Raw genomic sequence first — 25,000 nt, 5'->3', positions numbered from 1 at the left:
GGCAGTCATTCAATTAATATCCCCTAGGCTTTTGTCCTTGTCCCCATCGTCTTCTGTCTCAGGGAAGTTGTTGTGCGTCACTGAGTACCTTGCTGGGCACACAGTAGGCACTCAACAAATGACAGGTGGTGTTATCATTCCAACTGGTGGGAGCACTGTTTCTCAACCTTCTATGCAGATCAGACTCAACCGTGAGGTTATTTTTAAAAACATATGCTGAGTCCTGCTTCTGGAAATCGTGATGCTAAAATTCAGCCAAGAAATAAGCTAAGCACTTGTGTTGTTGGGTTTTGTTTTCTGTTGTTTGAGAGTTCTAGAGTTATTCTCATGATTCTAACCACAACCCTGGGGCTTAGACAGCACCTAGCTTCTAAACAACAGGGTCAGAAATTCTAATTCTTAAATCGGCCCATTTTTCTCTGCCCTTTTATGGTCAGACCCCTTCTGAAACTCCTAATCCCAACTGTCAGTCCATTGACAATGGGTATTAATTGAGCATCCATTATGTGCCAGACCAGGAGCTCCTTGCTGGGGATACAGCAGGGAAGGAGTCCAAGAGCTATAACATGAGAGTTCCTCTTCCTCATCTCTACCCTTTGGCTATGCTTGGTTTTTCTTCTTTGACGTTTCCACCACTGTGCATCTTAAACGTATGTTGGCTCTGCCCCATGAGAGCTGGGTCCCAAGACATTTTATCTACTGTTGTTCCTCGTCTAGAACAGACTTAGCATACAGTGGGTGTGTTCAATGAAGACTTATTCTAACAGGGAGCAGAGGGAACTCTGTGTCTCTTAGTGAGCGCAGCTGATGGCCAACCCAAGGCAGAGAGCATGTTGTCAGCCTCCTTGGTGCTGGAGTGATAGGCGGAACCTGTTTTCTTGTCTTGCTACCTCCTTGTTGTTTAATCTGAATCACTGCTTTAAGCCACAGTACATTCATTGGTTCACTCATAAATGTGTAAAATGTCGTATTAAGTAGGCGAATGCTCAATATGTGGTTGATGTTTAATAAACAGCAGCTCTGTTGTTTCATGACCTGGAATCGAGGCAACAGAAGGCAGTTCTAGAATTTTCTGACAGTTCCTAAAGAGAGACACCGAGGAGCAAGTCACGTACCTCTCACAGTCCTCTTTCTATAGCCTGAGAACATGCATCTGTTTATTGGACAAATACTTTTTGAGCTTCTAACATGTACTGGATACAGTGCCGGGGCCTCAGGACATGGGAATGATGGAATCAGGCCTCTGCGTTCATGGAACTTCCTGTCTGGGGGCTGGCAGGAGAGGGTAGGGGGTGGGGTGGGCACAGAGAGATGGAGGAGATGGAGAAGAATCAAATAAACCAAGAATTGTAGACTGTCAATGCTGAACAGAAGAAAGCAGACATACATGGTACTTCGGGGGCCAACATGGAGGGGTTAGGCTCCATATGATCTAAGGGGGTCAGAGGTCCCCTGATCGAGTGATACTCCAGCCAAGACCTAAACCATGTGAGGTGTTAGTTCCTGAGAGGAGGGAGCGAGGGCACGATGCAGCCAGAGCACAGGAGAAGAGGACACAAGGACATCAGGCCGCCAAGGCAGGCAGGAGCCAGCCCTGCAGGGGGCTCTAGGCGAATTCTGCTTAATCATTATGTGCTCATGAGTCCCCTGGGCATCTTTGTAAAACACGAATTCTGAGTCAGCTGGGGCTGGGGCAGGGCCTGAGAATTTACATTTCCAGCAAGCTCCCAAGAGATGCCAAGGCAGCCAGGCCACAGACCACACCATGAGTATGAAAGGTCTAGGCCATGACTCGGTCCTAAGAGCAGGGATGGAGTAAGAGAAGGGGACTTTCCTAATGTCCCTCTGGACTGTATGAAACCGTCCTGCCGCTGTCACCAAGCCTGGGAATCCTGCAGAAGCCTCTGTGGTTCGGCTGGAAGGGGGCTCCTTCCCTGCAACTTTGCTGCCACCTGTGTGGCAAGGGGGTCCCGATCCTAGGTGGTCTCACCACAGAAACCCCCTTGCTTGGGTGCTACAATTCAGAAACTTTGGGGCATGACAGTCCACATGGATTTATTTTTCTCTAACCAAGATGGGCTTGCTATAAAAAAATAGATGTATATGTATATATCTGTATAGACACATCCACAGATAATCTTTGAAATGCAATAATAGGCACACATAGGACTGAAATGAAATCTTGCAGACACTCAACCTTTGACATTTAGTCATTCGAGGGATGCATTCGTTGGTGTCCGGGCAGACCCAGACTTCTGCCTCCAGGGGCCCCAGGATTAGATATCTCAAGACTGCTGGTCCCGGGGATAGAACTGATCCTGGCGGTGGAGGTGATCAGTAAGGAGCCAGGGAACACGCCCATGCTGAACCCCCACCGGGAGGCGAGCCTTGTGAGCCAGGGCGGGGGCGGCCGAAGCCGGGGAGGCGAGCGCCCTCCGGAGGATAGAGGGAGGAAAACAGCTTCGGGGCTCTCTCCCAGGTCTGCTGATTTTAAGACAATCTGGGTGACAGATACAGCCGGAGAATCACCGCCCTTGTAAGCAATCCCAGCTGCTCCGAACGAATGTCCCCAAACAAAGGTTGCACGCCACCCCCCATGCTTGCTGCTCAATTTAATTACTCACCTCTGCAGCTTTAAATCAAAGGTGGCCCCTATTAAGCATAATTACCTTTGCCAGCAGCTTGTATAACACAGTAAGTGAGGGGATACGAAGTAGGAATGGTTTCTCCAGGACATTATATATGCCTCGGACTAAATCAACAGCAGCCGGGGACCCAGGGCTTCGGTTCCACATATAATTCAGCCCCAAGCAACTGTACGCTGCTGGGAGAGTGTCGCGCAGACACGTAAACACAGTGACTCCTTCCCATATGTCAGCAGCCTAGAAACACCACAGTGCAGGAGAATCAACTACAGGAGAAAAGGCTTCTTTAGACCTTGAATGCACAATATGTGTTGCTATGTCAATTTTTCCGCAAGAAAGCAAGTTGCCATCCAACCAGTGAGTCTCTGAACAAGTCCAGAGACAGTCAAAGAAAGCAGACAATCTCTCACTTTCTCAGCCCCGGAGTGCCCGTATTTTTACCACCATTCTTACCCCAGGAAAGCAGGCAAGTGACACCACTCTGGGTGATGCCGACACAGTCGATTTTCTCCCGTTCAACCTCCCCACATCCTTCACTGCTGACATACAAAAACATTTTTTTTTTTTTAAATCGTGAGCATCTTTATCATTTCAGGCTCGTCAGTTCCCATGTTGCCTAATTAATAAATAAATCAAAACCTGAAAGGAAATGAAAGGAAAGCTTCCCAGAACTTTTGGCCTTAACCAAAAAGAAGCTGTGGTGAGCAAGACGTCCAGTGCGGTCCTTGCAATCCTGCTGACTATTCTGAGAGTTCTTTTTTTACCTCCACTTCCATTTTTTGTAGGCCTGTTTGTTTCACGGCGTGCCCGGAAGCATGAACGTCTCCAAAGACATCATCCTGATAGTCCCCAGACGGTTATCGGCGATCACCTCCATAGCCATCCCATTAACTAACATTTATTGAACACATACTATGTGCTGGGTTTGCACTAAGCACACTACATGAACAGCCTATATAATCCACTTGGTAACCCAAAGTGGTATGAGGATAATTATTTTCAAAACTGACAACCTAGTGCTTAGAAGCTAAACAACTTACCTAAAGTTGGACAGAAAGTAAGTAACAGCCTCCATTTGAATCTGAGTTCAAGGCCATTGGTTGGGACCCTTCAGAGGATACAGTATAACGCTACTGACTCTGTTGGCCTGGTAGGCATTCTCCCTGATTTTGGTAATATCACCTTGATTTTGCTTTGGCAAATGGCTACTCGCTGCTCCTGGCTCTTGCAGCTCTGGTTGGACACATGGGGAAGGGAGGCCAATCAGAGGCCTGTGATTGCTTCGAAGCTGGTCACCCAGACCCATGTGGGCCAATGTAAACCCCAGGACATCTTCTGGGCATCCCCCAAAGGAGTGCTTTCTTCTGCCAGAAATGCTAAGTTAGACACTGCCAGGTGACCACTGTGACCACCATGTGAGAGACGAAAGAAGAGTTTCAGAGACAGACCTGTTCCACTCCCAACACTTGGGTCTCTGTACCCATAGGTGCCAAGGCTGAGGCTCAGCTGAAAAAGATTCAGGCGCCATGATTCATCAAAATTTCAGCATCTAAAGGTGCCCAGGTTACACGCCAGGTGTGCCACTGGAGTCCAACACACCTGCGATGAAATTCTGGTTGTGCTATATATACTTGCTATGTGAGGATATTATGTAACCGCTCTGTGCCTCAGTTTTCATACCTGGAAAATGGGAATAGGAGCGATGTGTCACCTTGGCAGTGGAGAGTACAGCTAACTGATGTCAGGTTCATGTAAAGCATTTGGGGCAGTGCCTGGCACGGAGTAGACTCTCAGCAAATGTCAACACATTTGATTATTATTTTTCAGGGAACAAAACAGAGGAAAGATTATGGTGAGCAGTGAAAAAGACCCAGCATTGCCAACCAGGGACAAAGCCAAGAACATTTACAGCAAATTATTGCCCCAAGAGCTGAGCAGGGGCTAGGGTATACAGGCAAGAAGGGACCTGGGTTCAGAAATGGTTCAAGGAAGAGATCAGGGAACTATCGCTGAAGGAAGGGTCAGGGGCTGTCTGGGATAACATCTTGACAGATCAACAATTAGACCCAGAAACAAGCAAACATACAAACAGAAAGGAACTTGAGTTTCCAGTAAATCACAGACGTCTTCATCCAACCATCCATCCATCCATCCATCCATCCATCCATCCATCCATCCAGCTATCACTCCAGCCATCACTCCCTGGCTTTGCTCTGGGTGCTCTATCACTAATCTGTGAAGACAGAGTCTGTGCCTTATTTAGGTTTATAGCCCTGGCACACAGCACAGGGTCTTGAAAACAATAGACATTAATAAGTATCTGCTAAATTAATAAAAGAATGACTCTCTGGGCACCTGGGTGGCTCCGTCCTTTAAGCCTCTGGCTTCAGCTTTGGTTATGATCTCGGGATCCTGGGATCAAACCCACATTGGGCTCCCTGTTTAGCAGGGAGTCTGCTTCTCCCTCTCTGCCACTTCCCCTTGCTCATGTGCTCTCTCTCTCTCTTTCAAATAAATAATAAAAATCTTTTAAAAATTAAAGAATGACTCTCAAATACAAACACTCCTTTCACGAACTTATCTTCCAGGAACCCACGTGATCCCACCAGCCCTCCTTCCCTCATGTCGCTTCCATGTCTCTTTCATGTTATTCCCAGAACGAGGTTCATGCGCTAGAAGATCTCCAGGCTGCATCCATGTCTGCCCAGCAAAGTTTCACGCTCAAGCCCCGCCCCCCCAACAAATTCTCCTTTGCTCCTATGGAACTCCTCTCTACTTTTACTAGTAAAGGACAAGAACTACTCTTCACTTTTACTCCGTGTTCCTCCCACAGAAGATTAAAACATGTCAATCTACAAATGGTTTTTTCTGAGTGGTTTATTTGCCGCAGCTATTTTCATGATGCAAGGACTATAGGAAAACCTTGCTCTTATTTCAATGAAACATTTTTTTCTTCTCATAAAAAATGCTGTAAGTTTCCACTGCTACTGTTTTATCTTGGAGGACTTGTCCACTAACTTGTCCAAGTCCTTCCCTTGCAGGAGAGCAGTTCAAAGTACGTGCTCCAGAATTCAAGCTGGAGTTACAAACAAGTATTCCTGTTTATTTATCGGAGGGCAGTGGCAGACTCAAAAGTTAAGCCAGAGCACAAAACTTTTCTTGTGGAGTCGGTGCCCAGGGGACTGTGGTCTCAAATGAAAATCAGATCTTTTTTTTTTTTTTTCTTAAAAAAAAAACAACAAAAAACAAAAAACACCTCACACTGTGCATTGTTACACAGTTGAAAACATCTCGGTGTTGCTTAAATATTCTGCTTGGAGCACTAACAGGTCAGTCCACAGGAAATGCAAGAATACGTTATATTTTAATCAGGGCACATAAAACACTGTCTAGAATGTTATGTTGCCCGCGGGAATGCAGGGAGCAGGGAACATTTACAAACTCTAGGTCAGTCCCCCCATTACATCACCGTGAAAAAAAAGAAATTTATGAGGTTAAATTATATGGATGTTATATATTGGAACTGTGAGCCCATTCCCAAATGAGAATGTTGGCTGAAATAGCCAGATTCCCTGAGAGAAATTTTTAAGTACTTCTATTGTAGATGTTTTTATGGCAACGTTCTACAAAAGAGAGTGAAGGCATAGTCTTTGAAGGTCACAAAATGATTAAAAAAAAAAGTCTCACAACTAAAGAAACGTCCGAAGTCGAAAACAGAGGGTACCTAAAAGAGTTACTTACATTCTTCTGCTCCAGAGATAATAACACAGAAGTTACGTTGTGGAATTTCTCCTGATTTATTTGATCTGTTCCTCGTCTAAGTGATTGGAAACACAGATGTTGATGCCATAACTTTGCTTCCAGTAAATAATGCCTCAAAGGACTCACATTTGTTTAACCTTCGTCATAGGATGATAAAACGTATTAAACATTTATGGAAGCAGCCACGCAGTGTTGTTGGTTTATGGGTTTGGCGAGTTTCAAAACTCCTGCCCGCAACTTTGCCACCTTCCCCTGGCCTCCCCCAAAGAACGGTATCTTCGGGGAGGTTCCTGTCCCTGAACTAGAGAGATTCCACGCACCCCACCCCCTCCCCCGCCCAACCCGAGCCTTGTTCTTTATTTCTCCATTTGTGGCTGCAGTTTGACAATAAACAGAAGGGCTGTCGTGCTGATCTCAAAGAACAATAATTAAACCAAAGGGACAGCAGACAAGGTGCTCCCGTGGGACCGCCAGAGGAAGAATAAAAACCCCGCCAGGGAACTGTTTTCTTATGATTTAGAGCCTGCTTCAGAGATAAGCAAACGTTCACATGCGCAACGTGTGTGCGTTCATTTCTCCATTCAACATTTACTAAGAACCTACTAGCTTCAGCCCCGTGGGCATCCATCATTCAGGTATCTAAGCACGGCAAAGGCTCCAGGATCCTTGGCTAACCCTTTATTCAGTCATTGATTCATTCATTCGAGTATCCAACAGGAACACCTACTGTGTTCCAGGTACTGAACATGAAGTGGTCCCCACGATCGGAAGGCTCCACCCCCGACGTGATAAAATACAGACCAGGAAACAGCCACCGAGTTTCTGGAGCCTGCCTGCCTTCCCGCGGCATCTGTTACGGACACCTTCCATCTAGTGCTAATTTTGCCAGGCAGGGAACATGGGCGTAACTATGGTTCGCTTTCCTTCTCCCCCAGGGCAGGGCCGCAGACCTACCCCTCCGGGGAGATACACCGTGATGCTGGCTTCGTGTTCCCGGGGAAAATCCTGCCGGGTTGGCAGGTGATTCTGTTCGCCGCTGAGCCATGGTGGGAGCGCGTGCACTGGCCATGTGCACCCCTAACACAAAACTCATGCACAGTGAGGGCTTTCCACCCTCGCCCCTCACCCCTAGACACATACGAAGGCTCACAGCATACGTAATCCAGCCAAGGCACACAAAAGATACACAATCACAAGTGTCCCCACAGTAAAACAGAACCATAGCATACACGTGCTATACACATAGCATCTAAGGATGCTGCTGATCTCGGTTGTGAAAAGCGTCTGGTACTACACAGACCCTCTGCATCCCGAGGTCCTGTCTTATTAATATTTCTACCTCCCGGGACTGAGTGGCGGGCCTTGATACGTGTTTGCTAAACTGCCTTAAAGGTCAGTTTCGCTGCCTAACCCGCCAAACTGCACAAAGTCTGTTGTTAGGGTTCCACCTGTGACACTGCTGCACAAAATCCAAGGGCCCCTTCTTTCCTCCCACAACCCCCTCGTGCTGGCCACCCCCCAGGGCTCCGGGATCCGGATGGGAATGGCTGTCCGACTCTGAAGCTCCGTCCAGCACAGACTCTGAGGACAGATGCAGGCTCTGGGACGCGAGTCACGTGCTCCTTTTTGCTTCTCTCTGTTCCCCACTCCACCCGAAAGCGGCTCATGACCATTTTCTTGACAGATTTGGGATTGAAACCATGTAGACGGCTGAGTCTCAGCCATTACTGGGATTATGGACATATTTTAGTTACTCAGTTTACTTACTTTAAGCAGACATTTTCACAAATGCCAATTAGGTGCAAATGAACCAGTTACATTTTTTTGGTAAGAGAAGTATATATTTCAGTAAAGCCACCAAGGATATTCCAAAGTAAGACGTATCCACTGTTCCTCTAATGTTTACTTTTCTCAACTGATTTTCTTGCTAGGTGCAGAGTCGAATTCTCACAACTACTTTTCTCGATGTAAATTGTTTATGGGACAATTGTAAAAATTCCCAAGAACATTCAGTACAGGATTGTATGTAGTAATAAAAACTTTAAAATATACTAAGTGTCTGTGAACAGAGGAGAGTCGATAAATGAGTAAAAAAATCATCATTCTTATGGCGGAATATTATAAAACATATGAAAAGGAATTCATTATATTTTTTTGATCTACCCTCTCCCTCCCCTCTTTTTTTTTTTTTTCTCCACCTGCTTACTTAACTACTTGGATAGAACCTACGCACAGAGTTTAAAAAATCAATGTGTAAAACCATGTAAAAATATTTACATAAAATATTAAATATATACAGAAAGATAATAATGCCCCCAGCTACATGTATATGCAGATAAAATGACAAATAATGAAGGATACACCTACCAAAGTCTGAATTATGCCTGTCTCTGGGGAGAGAGTTAGGGGGGAAATAATAATATTTGCTGAACACTTATTATGCATAGGGCTCTCTTTCAAGTACTAATAAGTATCTACTTTTTAAATCCTCAAAGTGGTGCTTGGAAGTAATTGTTCTCATTCATTCCTATTTACAGTACTGAGGCACAGAGATTTTAAGATTGGCATTCAAAGATGATGTAGCTTTATCCATAACGTTTAATTCCTTTATCTCTGAAATTCCCTGATCAAGTGAAATAAGTTCCTCTTATTGTGGACAGCTCTTTCTTCCATTCCATAGGATTGCCTATCCCCACCCAATATTAATAAAGAAAATATTTATGTTAAAGACAATAAAATAAGATGATAATTTCAGTCCATTACTCAATAGAATAACCTCAAATCAGATAGCTAGGCAGTTTGCCAAACTGTATCATTACAAAGGTTTGTTTCAAAATGATACCCACATTTAAATATTAAAAAAAAAAAAACACAAAACTTTTAACCAACAACAACTAGAAACAACTGTTAGGGTTTTTAAAAATTTTCTCCAAAGAGAGATCCTATCATGATTTCTGTGGTAAGCAACATTTTCCCTCTGAGATACAACTCCTTGAATTTCACGACCATCTTTTTTTCATATTATTCAGAGTAATCATTTAAATGTTACCTATAATTAAATAGTTACAAGTAAGAAGCACCTTCAGGAACCTTGACCATAAATATCGTGAGGAGCATAAAAGGGAAATCTGTGAGGGTAGCTTTCATTTGCTAAAATAAATAAGAGGGCAGCGTCACTGCATGTGTTCTATATTTTGACGGCCAGGAAGAGTCATGGAGCCTACAAGAGATTTATAGGGAACAGATGAGCAGTGTCTGACTTTGGGACACATCCGCAAAGACACTGTAGGAAGTGGGTGAGCACAATTACTTCTTGAGACACCCCAGATGGACTGTGTTCCTGGTTTCCGTGGGTCTTTCCCCCCCATATCAGTTCAATGAAACAGGAATGGACTTAAGATAATGCTATTGTGGAAAGCTCAAGAGGTTTCAAAAATCCTATCCATTCCTTTTAATCTTCATAGGTTCCACTTTTAAAGATGGTGCTTCGGATTCTGATAAGCAGATGGTAACTCTTTTTTTCCTCGCCACAACGGACTGACTTCAACCTGGAGGAAACACTACATTTCAGTCCGTGCCCTTTGTCCGAATGGATCTACACTAGACTATGGACGTTTGTTTATGTGACTCTCTGCCATTAAGCCTTAAATACTGGGAGAAACAACAAAACACAGTGTCTGAGTACTACCCCTCTGGCAAGCAGAGCCAGGTTTCAGTGTCTTATTTGAAAGCCTGGGTGATCTTCAAGCTATTTGACGTTTCCCCAAACTGAATTCCCTTAGCTCTTCAGTGGGCCGTTGATAATCACATCTGGCTTTCAGGGTGTTGTGGGGAGACACCTGTATGAAGTCAAGTGCCCTGTGAACATTAACTAGTAAGGGTTGACTCTGGATTTAGGGTCATTCCAGTCAGCAAGCGGTAGCCATTATGACAAGTGACCATTACGACTAGTGTCCTCTTCCTGATCGTCACCGTCAGCATTTTGATTCCCTTCACCCATAGATGCACAGCTGCTAGACAGAAAGGCCTTGGAAGTCTCATTCCTGGGAGGAATCAGGAAGGAAAAAAAAGAAAAAGAGGGACCAGAGGAAACCGAGCCACCGAAGAAAGCAGGAGAACACACGAAACGGAGAGAAAGAAGGCAGAGGGGGTGCCGAAGAATGAAGCCGGGTTTTCCGCCCTCCCAACTCGTAGCGTTCCCAGAACTGAGGAGAAGCGTAAGAAATAAAAAAATAAAGTTCCGGGACATTCCTTTTGTTTTCTTTCTTGTCTCTTGACTCCAGCCTCCAGGGTGCCGGCCAACTCCCAAGCAAATGGAGCCCCTGTGAGATGTTTGCCAGGTTGCTTGTCTTTCTCCTGAACTGGGGGATGCCCTGGGCGCTGATGTTTGGTGCCATGACGAGGTAGACAGAAGCGTAAATGGATGCATTTCCTTGTTGAAATGCATTAGGGAAAATGGTCCCCACCATTGCTAAAAACAGGCAATTGCAGGAGAGAGGGAGAGGGAAAGAAGAGAGTCCTCCTATTTTTTCTGTTGACTAAAAGCCCAAAGTGGATATGGATCCTTCAAATGATTTTTTAAATGCTTAAATGTTTTGGCATTGAGAATTGAGAGAGAGAGAAAGAGAAGGAGGAGGAGGAGGAGGAGAAAGACAGGTAGGGGGAGGGGGAGAAGATGAAGACAGAAGGAGAAAACTGAGCTTTGCCCCCTGTAACCTGTAATTCAAAGCCATGGTAGGAGTTTCAAACACAGATTCACAGGCCCCGACCCTATCCTAGGGAAGCAGATCTGCTAGGCCCTGGCCTGGGCATCTGGCAAGGCCGCATTTTCATCTGGTGTCGAGGGCACCAACGGTAGGTTGAGAACCACTGCTCTACCCCAGATGCCAAACCAGAGCATTATTCCCAATCCCTCCACGTCTGCAAAATTTCCTCGGCCAGTAAAGACTTTCCAGAGTTTCTCTCGGATAATCCTGGGAAGGGAAGTTCCTCCGGGTTTTCAAACTTTTTTGAAGTTTTCATGAAAGCCTCCATTTTCTGGGTGTTTGTCTGACCCAAGTGTGACTTAGCAGCCCTTGCTCACAGCTGCTCCACGAATCCTTGGCCCCGCCCAGGTCCTGGACGCCCACGGGTCCTCCCCGTCAGTCATTCTGCCCCAACCCCAGGCTTGTGCAATAGCCTCCCCCAACTATTCCTTTTTTAATATATTCCCTTACAATGATTCCCTTTTCTATTTACCTGCATGATTGTCTTTTAAAATGAAACTTACATCACCCCTGACAGTGAAAAACCAGCATCATTGGCCTCAAATGATCAGAAAATGAAAATCTAAGGGTTTATTTTTTTTTCTTTCACTGGCTACTGTTACTTGAAAAAGTCTCTGAATTTGAAGCCTGCTCTTTCTGAGACATAAGCATGAGACAGGTGTTTAAGGAAGGCTAACACCAAATCAGACTTTGCTCCTGATTAAATCAGAAGGGTGGAAACAGTGTTGGAAAAGGGACATTGTTCATACTTTGTGCATGACTCGGAGCTACTTAAAACTCTCCACCAGGGGTATGGCAGTCCATAATTGGGCAACTTTGGCTCAAAAAACATGCAGGGATGGGCTTGATTTCCTCATTAAAACACCCCGTAAAGCTCCCACAGGCAGAGGAGATGGCCATCAGGAGTGTTGACTAGAGGAGATGACGGTATGAGTCGGTGGTCTCAGCCCCTCCTCACAGAGATGCACCTTTGTCTTAGGTTTCCTTACTCTGACTCTTAATAACCATCATTCATTGTATCAAATCACATTTATTGAGCATCAACTATGTGCCAGGCTTTGTAGACAGAAAGCAAACAAGACACAATAAGATCCCTTCATGGTCATGAGCTCAGAGTCATGGTCCTAATTTTAAAGCTGAACACGTGTGGAGCGCTGTGTATGAAGCACTGTGCTTGGTGTTTGGTCGTGTTCATACCTGGCTCCTCCCAACAAAAAATCCAAGGCATGGAGAGGTTTATTAACTTGTTCCTGTGATGACTACAATGCATTGACCACTTACATTGTACCAGGCATTGTCCTAAGCACATTGTCTGATTTATCCCAATGAATCCTACTAAAAACCCAATGAGATGAGTCCTTCTATTAGATCTATTTCACTAATGAGGAAATTGGAAGTCGGAGAGGTCAAAGTGCCCAAGGGTATACAGCGAGGAAGTGACCCACTGGAAAGAAATCGACCCCTGGTCTGCTCCAGGGTCACTGCCTTGCCTTGACACTGTGTCCACTGGTGGGTGTGCAGAGATGAGTGTGGGGGTGTGGATTCCAGGACTTCATGAAATGTGCTTTGAAGGGTGGCCTCTTCCTCTCTATAGTCAATTCTAGAGTAAATGCACCTTCAAATACTTCCCGTGTTTTCCCTCTGGCTTAGAGAATAAACACTGATGACTTTCAGTAAGAGCCCTGGGTGTAATAACTAGAGGAGAGAAATACAAGCACGAATGAGAGAATTAGAATTCAGAAGATAAACTCAGGCCCATGTTTCAGACACGCCTCTCGGTCTACGCCACAGCCAGCTGCCATTCTCAGCACATCCTGTCCTCCGACTTCGGACTGTGTCTCCCACCTCCCCCACTGTCATTCTGGTTCAAGTTGTCACCAGCTTTGGGCCAGACTGGTGCAGGAGCCTCCTACAGGGTCAGCGGCATGCAGCCCTGGTCCTGGTGTATCACATGACAGCCAGAAGTGTGCAGTAAAAACCCAAGTCAGGTCCTGTCCACCCTGCTCCCTTGCCTTCCAAGGCCTCAAGTCAGCACACTGTTCCTCACTAGTTCCTCGGTCCTGGAGGCTTGGCGGCTGCCTGTCCTCCTGTCCCCCACCCCAGTCCCCCCCGGGTTCCACCACCCTGGCATCCTTGCTGCCCACCAGCCCCTGCTTGCACCACGCCTGCAGGTGCCTCCCCCTCCGCCCCCCACCCGCCCCTCCCCACCCCCCGCCCCCGCATGAGCTCAGGCACACTTCTCTCCCTGCTGCTTCACTCAGAACCCAGTTGCGATGTCACTTCCAGAGAGGCCTTTCCTGGCCATCTCATCCAAGTTGGCACACTCTCCCTCTTGCCCTACCCCCTGCTTTCCTCTTCGGTCTCTCCCTGGCACATAGAACACGCTGGCATAGGCACCTGCTCGCTTGTCTGTGACCTATCTGCTAGACAAAATGGAAGCTTCCAGAAGGCAGGCCTTTGGTCCCCTTGATCCTAAGTTCCAGTCCCGGCACCTTCCACGGTCCCTGGTGCACAGCAGACCTTCAGTAATGTTGGTTAAATAAAGAGCCCAAGGCAGGCAGCAAAAATTCCCAAAGGCTTGCCGTGATCCCAAATCACTTTGTCCTGAGATAGAACTTAGCAGGCACCAGCCAGCCTCCCCTCACGCGTCTCCCAGACACTTACCTGAAGGTGACAGTTAAAAAGTGGAGACTGGGTTACCAGGAAACAGCCTATAGCCTTCTCCTATTAGCTTAACAACCCCTAAGCTCTGCCACCTTGGGCCTGAGGGGATGAGCACAGGTCTGTGGTGGGGGAGGGGGTGCCAAACCCTGGGAGGCTGGGAGCATCTGGAGGTTTCGGGCACCCCTGAGCGGGCACCTGGACAGTGGTGGGAGAGGTCAAGCTCAGGGGTCAGAAACGAGGATCCCCAACTCCTTCACCAACATCAGGGACGCTCCTTCTGGGGGGTCTTGGCTTCATGAGATAATCTACTAACTCACGTTATCAGTAAGCACGGTCTATAAGATGTTAAATAATACGTCAAAAGAGGTGAAATCACTGCTCTTTCCATGAAGGCAGATGATGTCATGATAAACATATTGCAAGTGTATCCCTGAAATCGCTGTCTTTTCGTCATTAATATTTTTTAAACTGATAAGTACTCAAGGCGCAGTTAGGATCGTGATCGGTGCGGAGGTCTGCCAAAAAATTTTAGATGCATAAAAGAGATCCTTCTACTCAAAAGTAATTAATTAGTATACAAAGTAATATGCTCATGTAAGTATTTATTCATTTATTTACAGCCTCGCTTATTCACTCATCAGGAAATATTTATTTAGTGCCTAATAGGTACCAAGGACTAATTCAAGTGCCTAGATTTTTTCTAGAATCCCTATAGAAAAAAGTAAAAATGACAACAGGAAGGAGAATAAAAACATGCATTTGTTAACAAACAAACGAAACCAAACAGCCCTCCATGCATGCCGGGTGCTGTGCCGAGGGTTTTCTCTACGTCCCATCAGCTACTGGTCCCCACCACCATGGGAGGTGCGCCATATTGCGTGCCCACGTGACAGATGAGGACACGGAGGTGCGGGGAGTTGAAGGAACTTCCCTGAAAACCCCGCTGGCCAGTGAAGTAGGGAATTGCAACGGGATCCCAGATTTGGCTGGCTCTGAACATTTGCTTTTTTTTGTAGCCTCACCGATGTGGCTCCCCCAGCACCAGGTAATCCCTCCATAACGGCTGGCTGGGGTTTTCAATCTCCACGCGCTGTCTGCCACCCCCATCGTTTTGAGTATCCTACTTACCACTACCACCTTTGAAATACTGACTGTGAAATGTTCTCTTGATAACCCAAACAGATCCCATCACTTCCCTTCCGGAAACTCTCCATCCTGTCATGATGAGACCCATATTGAGAAAATTACACAAGATCTGCCCCTGTCTTCTTCCCCTGCCTCATTTCTTATCAGCCTCTCTCGCCATCTTACCTGCTCTGGCCACAGCGGGCTCCCACATGTTAACATACAGGTCAGCTCTGGCCTTACGTGCTAACTGCTTGGAATGTTCCTCCCAGATCTGTGCTTGGTTAGTTCCTAACTTTTGGTTCAGGTCTGGTCAAGGGTTAGCACCTCAGGAATACCAGTCCTGACCACTCTATATAAAAAGGCAACCCTCTTATCCCTCTTCATTCCATCAACCCTGATTTATTTTTATGAAATGCAGTTAGAACTATTTAGTATATTTATTTGTTGATTAGCTTTCTGGTCTTCCTCATAAGAATATTAGCTGTTTGAGGGCAGGGTCTTTTCTTACTGTAATACCCCAGCACCTAGCTCAATGCCTGGCAGGCAGCAGGTGCACAATGAACATCTGTTGAATGAATGAATGCACAAATGCACATACACACACAAGAAGGAATATTCGAGAAAACACCAACTTCATATATGAGAGAGGACCCGAGATTCTATTTGGCGATGCCACTACGGGCAGCATCTTCTTTCGGTGTTTTTAATACCCTCCCCACAGGCTTAGACATCACAAAAGATGCAGGGAAAGAATAATAGGAGCGGGTCCTTCCTTGGCAAATCACTATAGTTATCCTAGATAAACTATCACAATAGATTAAGGGTATGGGCTTGGGAAGCAGAAAGTTTAAAACCCAGCGTGGCCACTGCATGACCTTGAACGGAGTTGCTCTCCAGGTTTCTTAGATCCCCATCAGTAAAGTAGGGATTACACCAGCATCTAACACATAAGAATGTTATAAAGATAAAACTTGGCTCAGATGTCCTCTCTAGGACAAGTATTCCCCGACCTTCCACACTTGCTTTGCCAAACTCCCACTCCCCAACTTTTACTCTTATAAATCTGTCATCCTGGAGCTTTCTTCTCTATGAAAATTATCTTTTTTTTTCCTTTGTTAATTTTCTTGTATATTCTCTAGCTTCCCCTTCCTGAGGGTAAGATCCCCAGGGATCAAATTCTTCCTATTAATCCAGCCCACCCGACCCCCGCCAGGATGCAGGTGGCCAGAACAGACCCTGGCGCATAGTAGGAACTCAAGAAATAATTGCTGTTTAAACAATGGGAATATATGAAACACTTGGAAAAGTGCCTGGTATATAATAAACACTTACATCCTGGCAGATATGGTTATTACTGTTGTTACAATTGTTGCTGCTAGCATTATAATTACTATCTTTGGGGATAGAAACTTTTTTTTGAACTGGCGCAGTTCTCCAACCACCCAGGCATGTGTCAGCCTCAGAAGAGGTTAAGACACTCTTCAGTGACTCTATTTCCAGTTTTAAAAACCAAAATGCACCCATGTCTGATTTCTTTCAAGCCCCGATCCCCTAATCTCATGGTGATCGCGATACAGGTTGCTCATCTTCCTTCCGGTATAAATTTCTCATGGTCTGGCCATTCAAGGTAAAGACACACTACCACTGTCAGCTTTGACCCCTAAGAGTTTCCCTGCAATTTCTCAGCCCCAGGCTCATGTAATCCTTTCAAAAACCTGGGCATTAAGAAGAACGATGACTATCCCCATCGTAAAGGTTGGAAAGTAGGGGTGGGGGGCAGAGATGTGAGTGGCTTGCCCAAGTCTTCCAGGCAAAGAATAGAAGCAGACCCAGGAACTTGAACTTGGGTCATTCTGACTCCTGAGCTCATATTCCTATTCCTGAAGTAAGAGCTTGTCCAGGGCCATACAAGGAGTGTGGGCAAAGCCGTAAGCAGAACCCAAGTCACTTCTTCCTGTTCTAGGGCTCCATTCACAATCTCAAGCCTAATCTCTGCAGGGAAAACAAAAAGAAGCACAAAGCCATGTACTCAACTTTCTAATAAAGGAAACTAGCCGAAGGCAACTCTGATATAAAACATGCTTATAGCTTTTCATTTTGGCATTTCTTTTGTACCAAATGGTACTGAACGCCTAGAGTAGATTTACCTCTTCTCTACAGCATCATCTTGGCCCAGAAGCTATTCATATCTCCCTTGGGGTATGAGAGAGAGGTTTCTAAATTATTGGAAAATTTCAAGAATCTGATAAATTCAAGTGATTTAAAGTAAGCCCCTTGCAGTTTAGATAGAAATATTTATATGCCATTGCTCTGGCTTATACAAGTCCCTTCTCCCCTATAGAACACCTTGACCTTCTGCTTCCTTTTTCTACCGTCCACGTCACCGGATTTCACGGGTTTTTCCTGCTGCAGAAAAACATTAGGGAAGTTTCTTCCAAATTCGTTACAAACAGAATGGCAGCCAAAAACCGTTTTTATCTCTTTGTGCCCTTTGTAACTATTTTCATTAAAAACAATAACTATACTCTGCCCACCTTAGTATCTAAGCTGTGTAATTTCCATAGAAATTACTTAGATGTAGCTTTAAGAAGAAAGCTCAGGGGTGATTCCAGAGTATTCATTAAGTTCTGAAAGCACTCAACTAATTAAGACCAGTGATCTTAATTTTTGTACTAACAGAAACTGTAGAACATCACTTTTTTTTTTTTTAAACCTACCTTAGTGTCTAGCAGCTTTATGGAAACACGAGGTTTTTTCCTTTAGCATAAATGGACACTACAGCTTCTCAATTAAATTAGTCTTTGGAGACAGATGCAAAAAGAGCTAAACAGCTCCTTAAAAATCTTCCCTGCTCTGTTGCCTCTCATGTGCCAAGGGGAGATGTGTAGTTAAAATGCAGTGCTATCTTCTTCTTACTCTGCCGAACAAAGTTTGGATCTTGAACCCTGAGTGAGCTATAATAGAGAGCCTGTTGAGACTCTACTTTTATTTTGCATACCATCTTTTGGTTTTCTAAAGCGATTTTTTTTTTTTTTAAAAAGGGACCTGTAATATAATGTCCTATATCATTGTACATCCAGAGAGAATTTTATTAGACCCTGTTTGAGGTTGGGTTCTAGGTATGGTGATACTGAAACTGTTGTGTTTTTGTTTTTGTTTTAAATGACACAGAGGGAAAGAGCACTCTTACTTCAAGAAAAAAATTCAAGACAAAAGCTTTCAAATATGATCTAGGTTTTTTTTTTTTTCTGTGTGATTTCTCTAAATTCATTATCTCTAAAACTTTTGCATTGTGCATTTATTTCCCTGTTGTTAAGCAAAATAATGCTGATATATTAATAACAGGATTATCTCGCTGTGCCTCCTGCATTTTAATTTCTAAAATTTTCAACAATTTTAGGCATTGCTTTAGCATCACAAAGTACTGCAGGATGCCCAGAGGACATCTTTTTTTCTGCAGAGGAAATGCAAAAGATTCAGAGCGGCAATAGCCGAAAATTCTACGTAACTATTTTAATGACACTCAAATCTCTCCCAATTATTTTATCACTTCACCCATGGAGTTTGCTTTGGAAACAAATATATCAGCAATTCCCACTTGCATCTCAGAGGCCTCGTCTGTGTGTCTGTGCATGTAGACGGTGTCCTCAAATGGGACCTAAGTCCTACACCTTTCTCTGCAAAAATACAGCCACACTGCGGTAGACCCTTCAGGCCAGTGTCCAAGTTCGATACCACACCATGTGTTTACAGAGACTCTTCCCTGTGAGTCTGCAGACAGAGTCCCAAAGTGAATATCTGGGCTCTAAAGTATCTAATTTTCATTATTATTTCTGGAAGACAAGCGTCGCATGACACTCCCTTTCAAAGCTATCCCAGCCCTTCCCCTAAAACAAGTTCCTAAAAGAAGCGACTGAAAGGTCAGGGTAGTACAGAAAAAAATGAAAGAGATGGTAAATCCAGTGAAAATCAGGTTATGTGATAGAGGCCGGTAAATATATGCTAAGTGTGTGTGTGTGTGTGTGTGTGTGTGTGTGTGTGTGTTTCTCATTGCAATATGCAGGCAATCAAGCAAACTCTCTCAACGAGTTTGTTTCTTATGTGGTTTGAATGACTAAGCTCATTTATAATCAAAGAGCTGCTCACCAAAGGTCACCCTAAGGAAAAGGAGAATTTCTAACTTTAAATGAAATTTATAAAACTTAAAATGATTAAAAAAATAGATATAAATTGTTTCAAATTACTGAAAAAGGAATATGAAAACCTCTTCCAGGATGAACAGGATCTAAAGAGGCAGGAGGCTGAGATCTCCCTGATCCGACGACAGGAAAATATATTCTGTATTTGTCACATTAGAAAATGAAAATAAATTTCTCCCAAGTAAATAAAAATATAACAGCATTCTCAACTTGCAAAGCAATAAAATTATTTGTGTGCCAAGCTTCTTTTAATACCACTGTAATTTTTTTATAAAAGTCGCTCAATTTGATTGTAATTAAATATGTAATGAAAAAGCACTGCTTCAGGGAAGCGATGCAAGACACTCTCTGTTAATGTATTTCCAACTGACTTTGCATCAAACGAAAATGATACTCTGTGTATGCCTGGTTTTAACAGAGAATTTGTTAGGCAATTCTGTGCTTTTTAAAGGGAACTTGGGTGGACACAGGCACACCTTTGAAATAGTGGCTGAGTCTTCCCAGACCATGGCATACCTAAATAAAATGGATGGTACGCATGCAGTGATGGAAGATATCTACTCTGGTCATTTAACACATGTCAGCTAATTTCAGACCTAACACAAACATGAACAGGTTTCCTTCCTGCCTGATTTTCCGAAGCTGACTTGCAGGGATGAGCAGAAGTGTATCGTTTTACACGGCCTTGAATAATGCCAGGCTCAGTGCCCCTTTAAAACCTGCTCAATTGAGAGGACAATCCCCAAGCCACTGGGAAAATAAATAGATCAACCCAGGTATTATCCAGTTGGAGAAATTCCGTCAAATGCGTGCGAAGTCACCTGGGATAAAATGAAAACAGAAGCCTCTGTTGGAGAATGTGACAAAAGGCAAGATGCTTCCAGGGACAGATCTGCTAAAGATGCCTAGGAGGTATTTGTTGGGTGTGAAGGTTTCCCAAACGGTAGAATCAAGGTGAGTGGGAGACAAATCAATGTAAGGTGGTAGAAAAATAAATGCACAGTAGTTCTGAGGACGGTTTCTATGACCTCCTCAAAAGTAGCCTCCAATCTCTAACCCCCAAGGCTCGAGAAGATATTCGTGGCACAGAAGTTTCTCAGAGCCCCCTCTCCCTCACCTACTTTCCACTAGAACTCCCTGTCACTTGCAATCTGCTGATTAGGGCTAATGTATTGTGTCCTGATATGGCAGATTAAAAATGAAATCAATAAATGCCGAAAACAAATGGGCTTTTGAGATGTCCCATTCAATCTGGGTCTTTAAGGGTGAGGTGAGAGGTGGGAGAAGGGAGTCAGGAGGGGAGTGGGGAAGGGACCACTTAAGTAATCAATTTCCATCCAAAACGCTGTGTGCAGGATGCGATTTCGGGGGACCTGTCCTTCCTTTTTCAGGGATCTGCCTTAAATAACAAGAACAGTTCATGCTGCTCAGCCCCCTCTGAGGTATGTGTGTTTATTTTTTCCATTCATCTGTTAAAACCATACCGTTTGGGTAAGAGGATGGGGTCTAGAGCGTGCAGTATTTAAATCTTCAAAATGTGAACTTGTCTTTCTGAAGTATGTGTCAACAAAGTGAGAGTGCCAGGGTCCGGGCTCCACCCCGATTCCTCTTCCCTCTCGAATGCAATCCCACTTGCCAGTAAATTAAAGGTAAATTTCCCCCTGAGCTGCCTGCCCCCCCTCCCCGCCCCGCTGGTGGAGATTGCTGAGACCTCCGGGGTTCACCCAGGCACCGCTCTTATGAGGCTGGAAAGGAGATCGCTGGGGTCAACTCTGCTCCATTGCAGGATTCAGAACTGTCCCTGCTGAATATGCTTCCCATGTAAATAAACTATGCCATTAAGGTGCAAATTGCAACTTTTAAGTAATGATTGCTAATAGTCTAATGTTTACTGCCACACAAGGACATTCATGAAAACAAAATCTGCATTATTCATCTCCATATTAAATAAACAAAATAAATTGAGGGAGCTGTTCTTCCCTGCGAGACTTTCCTCAGATCTGGATTATCAGATAGTTGATGAGAGTCAACAAGAAGGAAACATTTAATCTCTTTGGGCTGGCAGAAGCAGATCCCTGCAACTTACGTATACATTCGATATTCACAAGCCCCAAAGATTTTGCATTCTATTACACTTGGCTGGCATGATATAAAAACAATAGTTCAGGGTGGTAAAATAAAATATATGTATTACACATGTCTGTGTACAGAGGCTGTGACAGATTGTAGAAAATAAAAGGGTTTGCAGCGGAAGTCTGCAATTTTAAATTTTTAACTACTCGGCATCCTGCAAAATACAAACAAATCAAAACACTGCTCTGGTTTATTTTACCTTTCTGCCATCTTCTCTATCTGCCCTAAAATAGGGGGAAAAGATGCTGATAGAAAATTCTGCAATATTCTCAGGTGAAAATGGATACATCTTAGCAGCGAGTGAAACTGACGCCCAAGGAAGCGGAAGCACACACACTCACACATACACAGACCCCTGGGGTACTATAGGCTGTTTTCTGAACTTTTTTTCTTGCCCGAAGTAATAGTATGGTGGAATAGCGTAGCTGTAGAAAGCCAGGAAGAATGACATTTCAGAGGGAAATGTTCTGACTTAGCTGTTTCCTTAAAGAGAACTGCCTACCTCACATCCCTTCCCTTAAAGGGGGCCGGGGGGGGGGGGGGGGGCAGAACATAACACATAAAGACTGAAATTTCCCATCACTTACAGGATCATCTTGTTCATTCCAGCTGCATACCTGCTTTATTAGAAAGTTCTGTAACTGATTCCTTGAAATCTGGAACTTCAAACTAATAACGCAAAAGAATCAAATTGCCTCGAACGGTTCTTGGGAAAGAGTCTCAGCTCTGATTCACTCAGAATCAGGCTTCTTCTATCTTATATTATTCATTAATCAAGCTAGAAATCAAGCTTTCAACATCAGTCTATGGGAGTAATTACTTACAGTTGTGCATTGTTTTTAATTTCAGGCGGTGATAAAAGTTAGTACAGACACAATCCTAGAACCCACGTTGGTCTCTTCCCTGTATGTCAATGGGCTCAAGAATCCCAAAGGGGCTAACTTTCCTCGCGAGTCCCCACCTCAGCTAAAACAGAGGACAGCATCGATGACTTTGGAGGAAAGAGACCTTGCATGAAAAAATACCCGTTTTATTAATATGTGTGCAAATAAATACTTAAGCGGGGCCTCACTGTATACAATATGCATCATTCCCTTCCGGCTACACCAGGCTTTCTGCTTTTTTCAGTGAAAAGAATAAAGCCATGAAAACAAACATATAAAGACAGTAGGCATACAACAGGCCAGAAATCTGAAACCGCAGTCACAAGTTTCTAACACACACACACACAAACTACAGTAAAGAGACAAGCCAGGTCCAATAGATATGGGCTTAATGAAAAGGATCTAATTTAAATAACGTGATACAGCATTATGTTACATACACCTGGATCCTCATTGATCAGAGGATAATTATAATCAAAGTAGTACAATTCTGAGCAATGCACTTTTTATAATGAGCTTACCAAAGGAGACATGTCCAGTCATTCTGGTAATTTAAATTACTGCCTAGTTGTTGATGGCCTTTACCGGAACAACAAGGGGGGAAAAAAAAGAGTAATTTTCAGGGCAATATCACTTCTTGCTGGATGGTTGCCCAGGTTTCTCTTTTGGGACAATAAGGACGTTATCTCTAATAATCTAGCTACACGAAAACTTGGGTTGCCAGAACTAGAAGGCGCACGCTTACTTTTCCTGGGTCTAGAAGCCCAATGCACACCCCAAAGCTGTCAGATTGCAAAATAATCTAAGTTTTTTGTTTGTTTGTTTTTTATTTTTAAGTAAGTGAGTTAAATGTAGACAGGGATAGAGGCAGGGGCAGAAGGGAGAAACTGTTTTCAAAAGAGGCAGCCAGAGTTGGAAAGGCAAGTTGTAAATATACAGAGCCCCAAAAATATTTTAATTATTTTGCTCTTAGGGAAACAGTTGGAAAATACATGAATCAAAGCTTTATAAATGATATTTCCGCATGCAATTTGAACCAATCTACACATGGTTACGGAAGAAATTCTGCGCTCTGAAGGGAAAATAATTGTGGATATTTCAAAGCACATGGACTGCCAATCAGGCTGGAATCAGGCCATGATGGAAGGTGACGCTGGTGGTCCAGCATGTTCAGACACAAACACCCACTTTGCCCAGGTTTGTAACTAACTTTGGGTTTGTTCTAAGGGTGGCTTTACAAAGTTTACAGAAGTGTTCCACCGAACTTCTCCCTAACGTTTCGCTCGTGTTACAACAGAAGGAAATGTCTTGTTGGGTCTGCAGAACACCAGCCCTAACGAATGCCGCCTAAAGCACTAGGGTAAAGACAGAGACTGGGAGGGAAAAAACTTCAGCTTTTTGCTAAAGCCCTGATTCAACTAAAGGACACAAAGAAATAAAAACGCCCACATTAAAAGCCAAACAAGATAATAATTGTGCATGTCTGGCTCTGAATCTAGAGGGCAAGGCTTGCGTCACTGGCACTCTGAGTTACCATGGTGAGTGATTTATTGATATATATCAAGAATGAATAGATCAAAGGCAGCGAGATGACAGGTGATCAATCAAATGTCAAATCAAAACTAGCAATCAAGTGGAAAGCTGATATTTCAGTGGGTGGGTCTGGCAGGAGAAAAATGAACTTTCATATTACACTTCCGAGAAACAAAACCCCAGCATACTATTAAAAAAGCAATTAAGCAACCCAAAAGGAAAAAAAAAAAAATCCTTTAGAAGGTCTATTGTACCGATCCATTAACCTGTTCCTCTCTATTTGGGGGGAAGGGAGGGGGGCTGGTAAGGAAGGATTCAGATGGGATACCATGCAAATCAATTTACAAAGTTTGCAACTCTCTCTGGGCAAAGAAAATCCAGAGCTGTTTCAATGTTCTTTTTTCCCCCTTTTTAAAGAGAAAGAGTGTTGATGAGATTCCCAAGCATATTTAGAAAGCATATTCAAAGGTTCATTTCTTTCCTGGGGTGGTTTTTTTCCACCTTGGTGATCAAAGTTAAACTCTCACTGCTTGCCCCAAACCAGCCTGCAGCCCAGGGCTTGGGCAAGCCTCACACTTCAGCGCCCCAAACCCCAGCGAGAGGAGACGCTGTCCCTCGAGGCCAGAAGCCACTGGCACTGACCACGCGGAGGGATGCGGGGGGTGTCAGGACCGTCATCCTACCCCCGCACCCCAAATCCTCAACCCAACTCTGGCCCGAGAGGCAAGAAACACACGGGGAGAAAGTTAGGGGTGGGGTAGAGGGTGGAGGGAAAAAAAGTTTAAGGAGGGAAGGCTTGGTGGGATAGCTTCCCCCCCACCCAACCGGAGCCTGCACAGGGGAGGATTTGGGAGACGGAAGAAGGCGAGAGAGAGAGAGAGAGAGAGAGAGAGAGAGAGAGAGAGAGAGGATGGGGTTATTCGCGGGGCAGAGAGGGGCGCCCCGAGCGAGCTCCCCCCACAGCTCAGGGGGTGGCGTCCTGGGGCACCCGGGGGCTAGGAGGGCGGGCGAGGAGCTCGGCGCGCCGGGCAGCCCCGAAGCGGAGCCGGTTCTCTTACCTGCCGCCCGCTTGGGTGCCTGCTGTTTCCTCCTTGGCATCGCTCTACTTCGCTCCAGTCCCACTTCTGGCGCCCCAGCCCCGAGCCGCGCGCGGGGGCCCGCTGCTCTCTCGCCTCTCTGGGTCTCCTCCGCCTCCTGCCCGGTGGCTCCTAGGGCGTCACTCGGCCTCTGTCCCCCTGGCGATCCCCCCTGCAACTCCTCCACCACGGGCCAGAGACCCCCCTCTC

General features: G+C 44.8%; 1 protein-coding gene and 3 long non-coding RNA genes across 6 annotated transcripts in view; 2 read left to right on the top strand and 2 right to left on the bottom strand.

Moving 5' to 3' along the window:
• Positions 1-10,653, top strand: part of LOC309871698 — a 12,571-nt gene extending 1,918 nt beyond the window's left edge. The window contains exon 2 of the long non-coding RNA XR_014315449.1: positions 10,410-10,653. This is a non-coding gene — a long non-coding RNA (uncharacterized lncRNA). The remainder of the gene's footprint in view (positions 1-10,409) is intronic.
• LOC309871696 overlaps positions 1-22,684 on the bottom strand; it is a 25,134-nt gene extending 2,450 nt beyond the window's left edge. The window contains exons 1-3 of one of the 3 annotated variants that reach the window (XR_014315446.1): positions 22,122-22,684; positions 2,670-2,882; positions 1,116-1,272 (exon numbers count right to left, since the gene is read on the bottom strand). This is a non-coding gene — a long non-coding RNA (uncharacterized lncRNA). Of the gene's footprint in view, positions 1-986; positions 1,273-2,669; positions 4,136-22,121 lie in introns of those variants that run through there. The other 2 variants (XR_014315447.1, XR_014315448.1) reach the window with 2 other exon arrangements.
• The window catches only part of TSHZ2 (teashirt zinc finger homeobox 2), a 439,239-nt gene that overhangs the window by 407,006 nt on the left and 7,233 nt on the right, over positions 1-25,000 (bottom strand). The window contains exon 2 of the mRNA XM_082744953.1: positions 24,773-24,997. Within this exon, the coding sequence (XP_082601079.1) occupies positions 24,773-24,812 (40 nt within the window). The 5' untranslated portion in view covers positions 24,813-24,997. The remainder of the gene's footprint in view (positions 1-24,772; positions 24,998-25,000) is intronic.
• LOC309871695 overlaps positions 19,000-25,000 on the top strand; it is a 12,910-nt gene continuing 6,909 nt past the window's right edge. The window contains exons 1-3 of the long non-coding RNA XR_014315445.1: positions 19,000-20,118; positions 20,556-20,606; positions 23,155-23,719. This is a non-coding gene — a long non-coding RNA (uncharacterized lncRNA). The remainder of the gene's footprint in view (positions 20,119-20,555; positions 20,607-23,154; positions 23,720-25,000) is intronic.

This window comes from Mustela nivalis (assembly GCF_964662115.1).
Source record: "Mustela nivalis genome assembly, chromosome: 8".
In the NCBI taxonomy this organism is placed as follows: Eukaryota; Metazoa; Chordata; class Mammalia; order Carnivora; family Mustelidae; genus Mustela; species Mustela nivalis.
The sequence above is the reverse complement of the archived record's forward strand: the minus strand, read 5'-3'. Positions and strand labels throughout refer to the sequence as shown.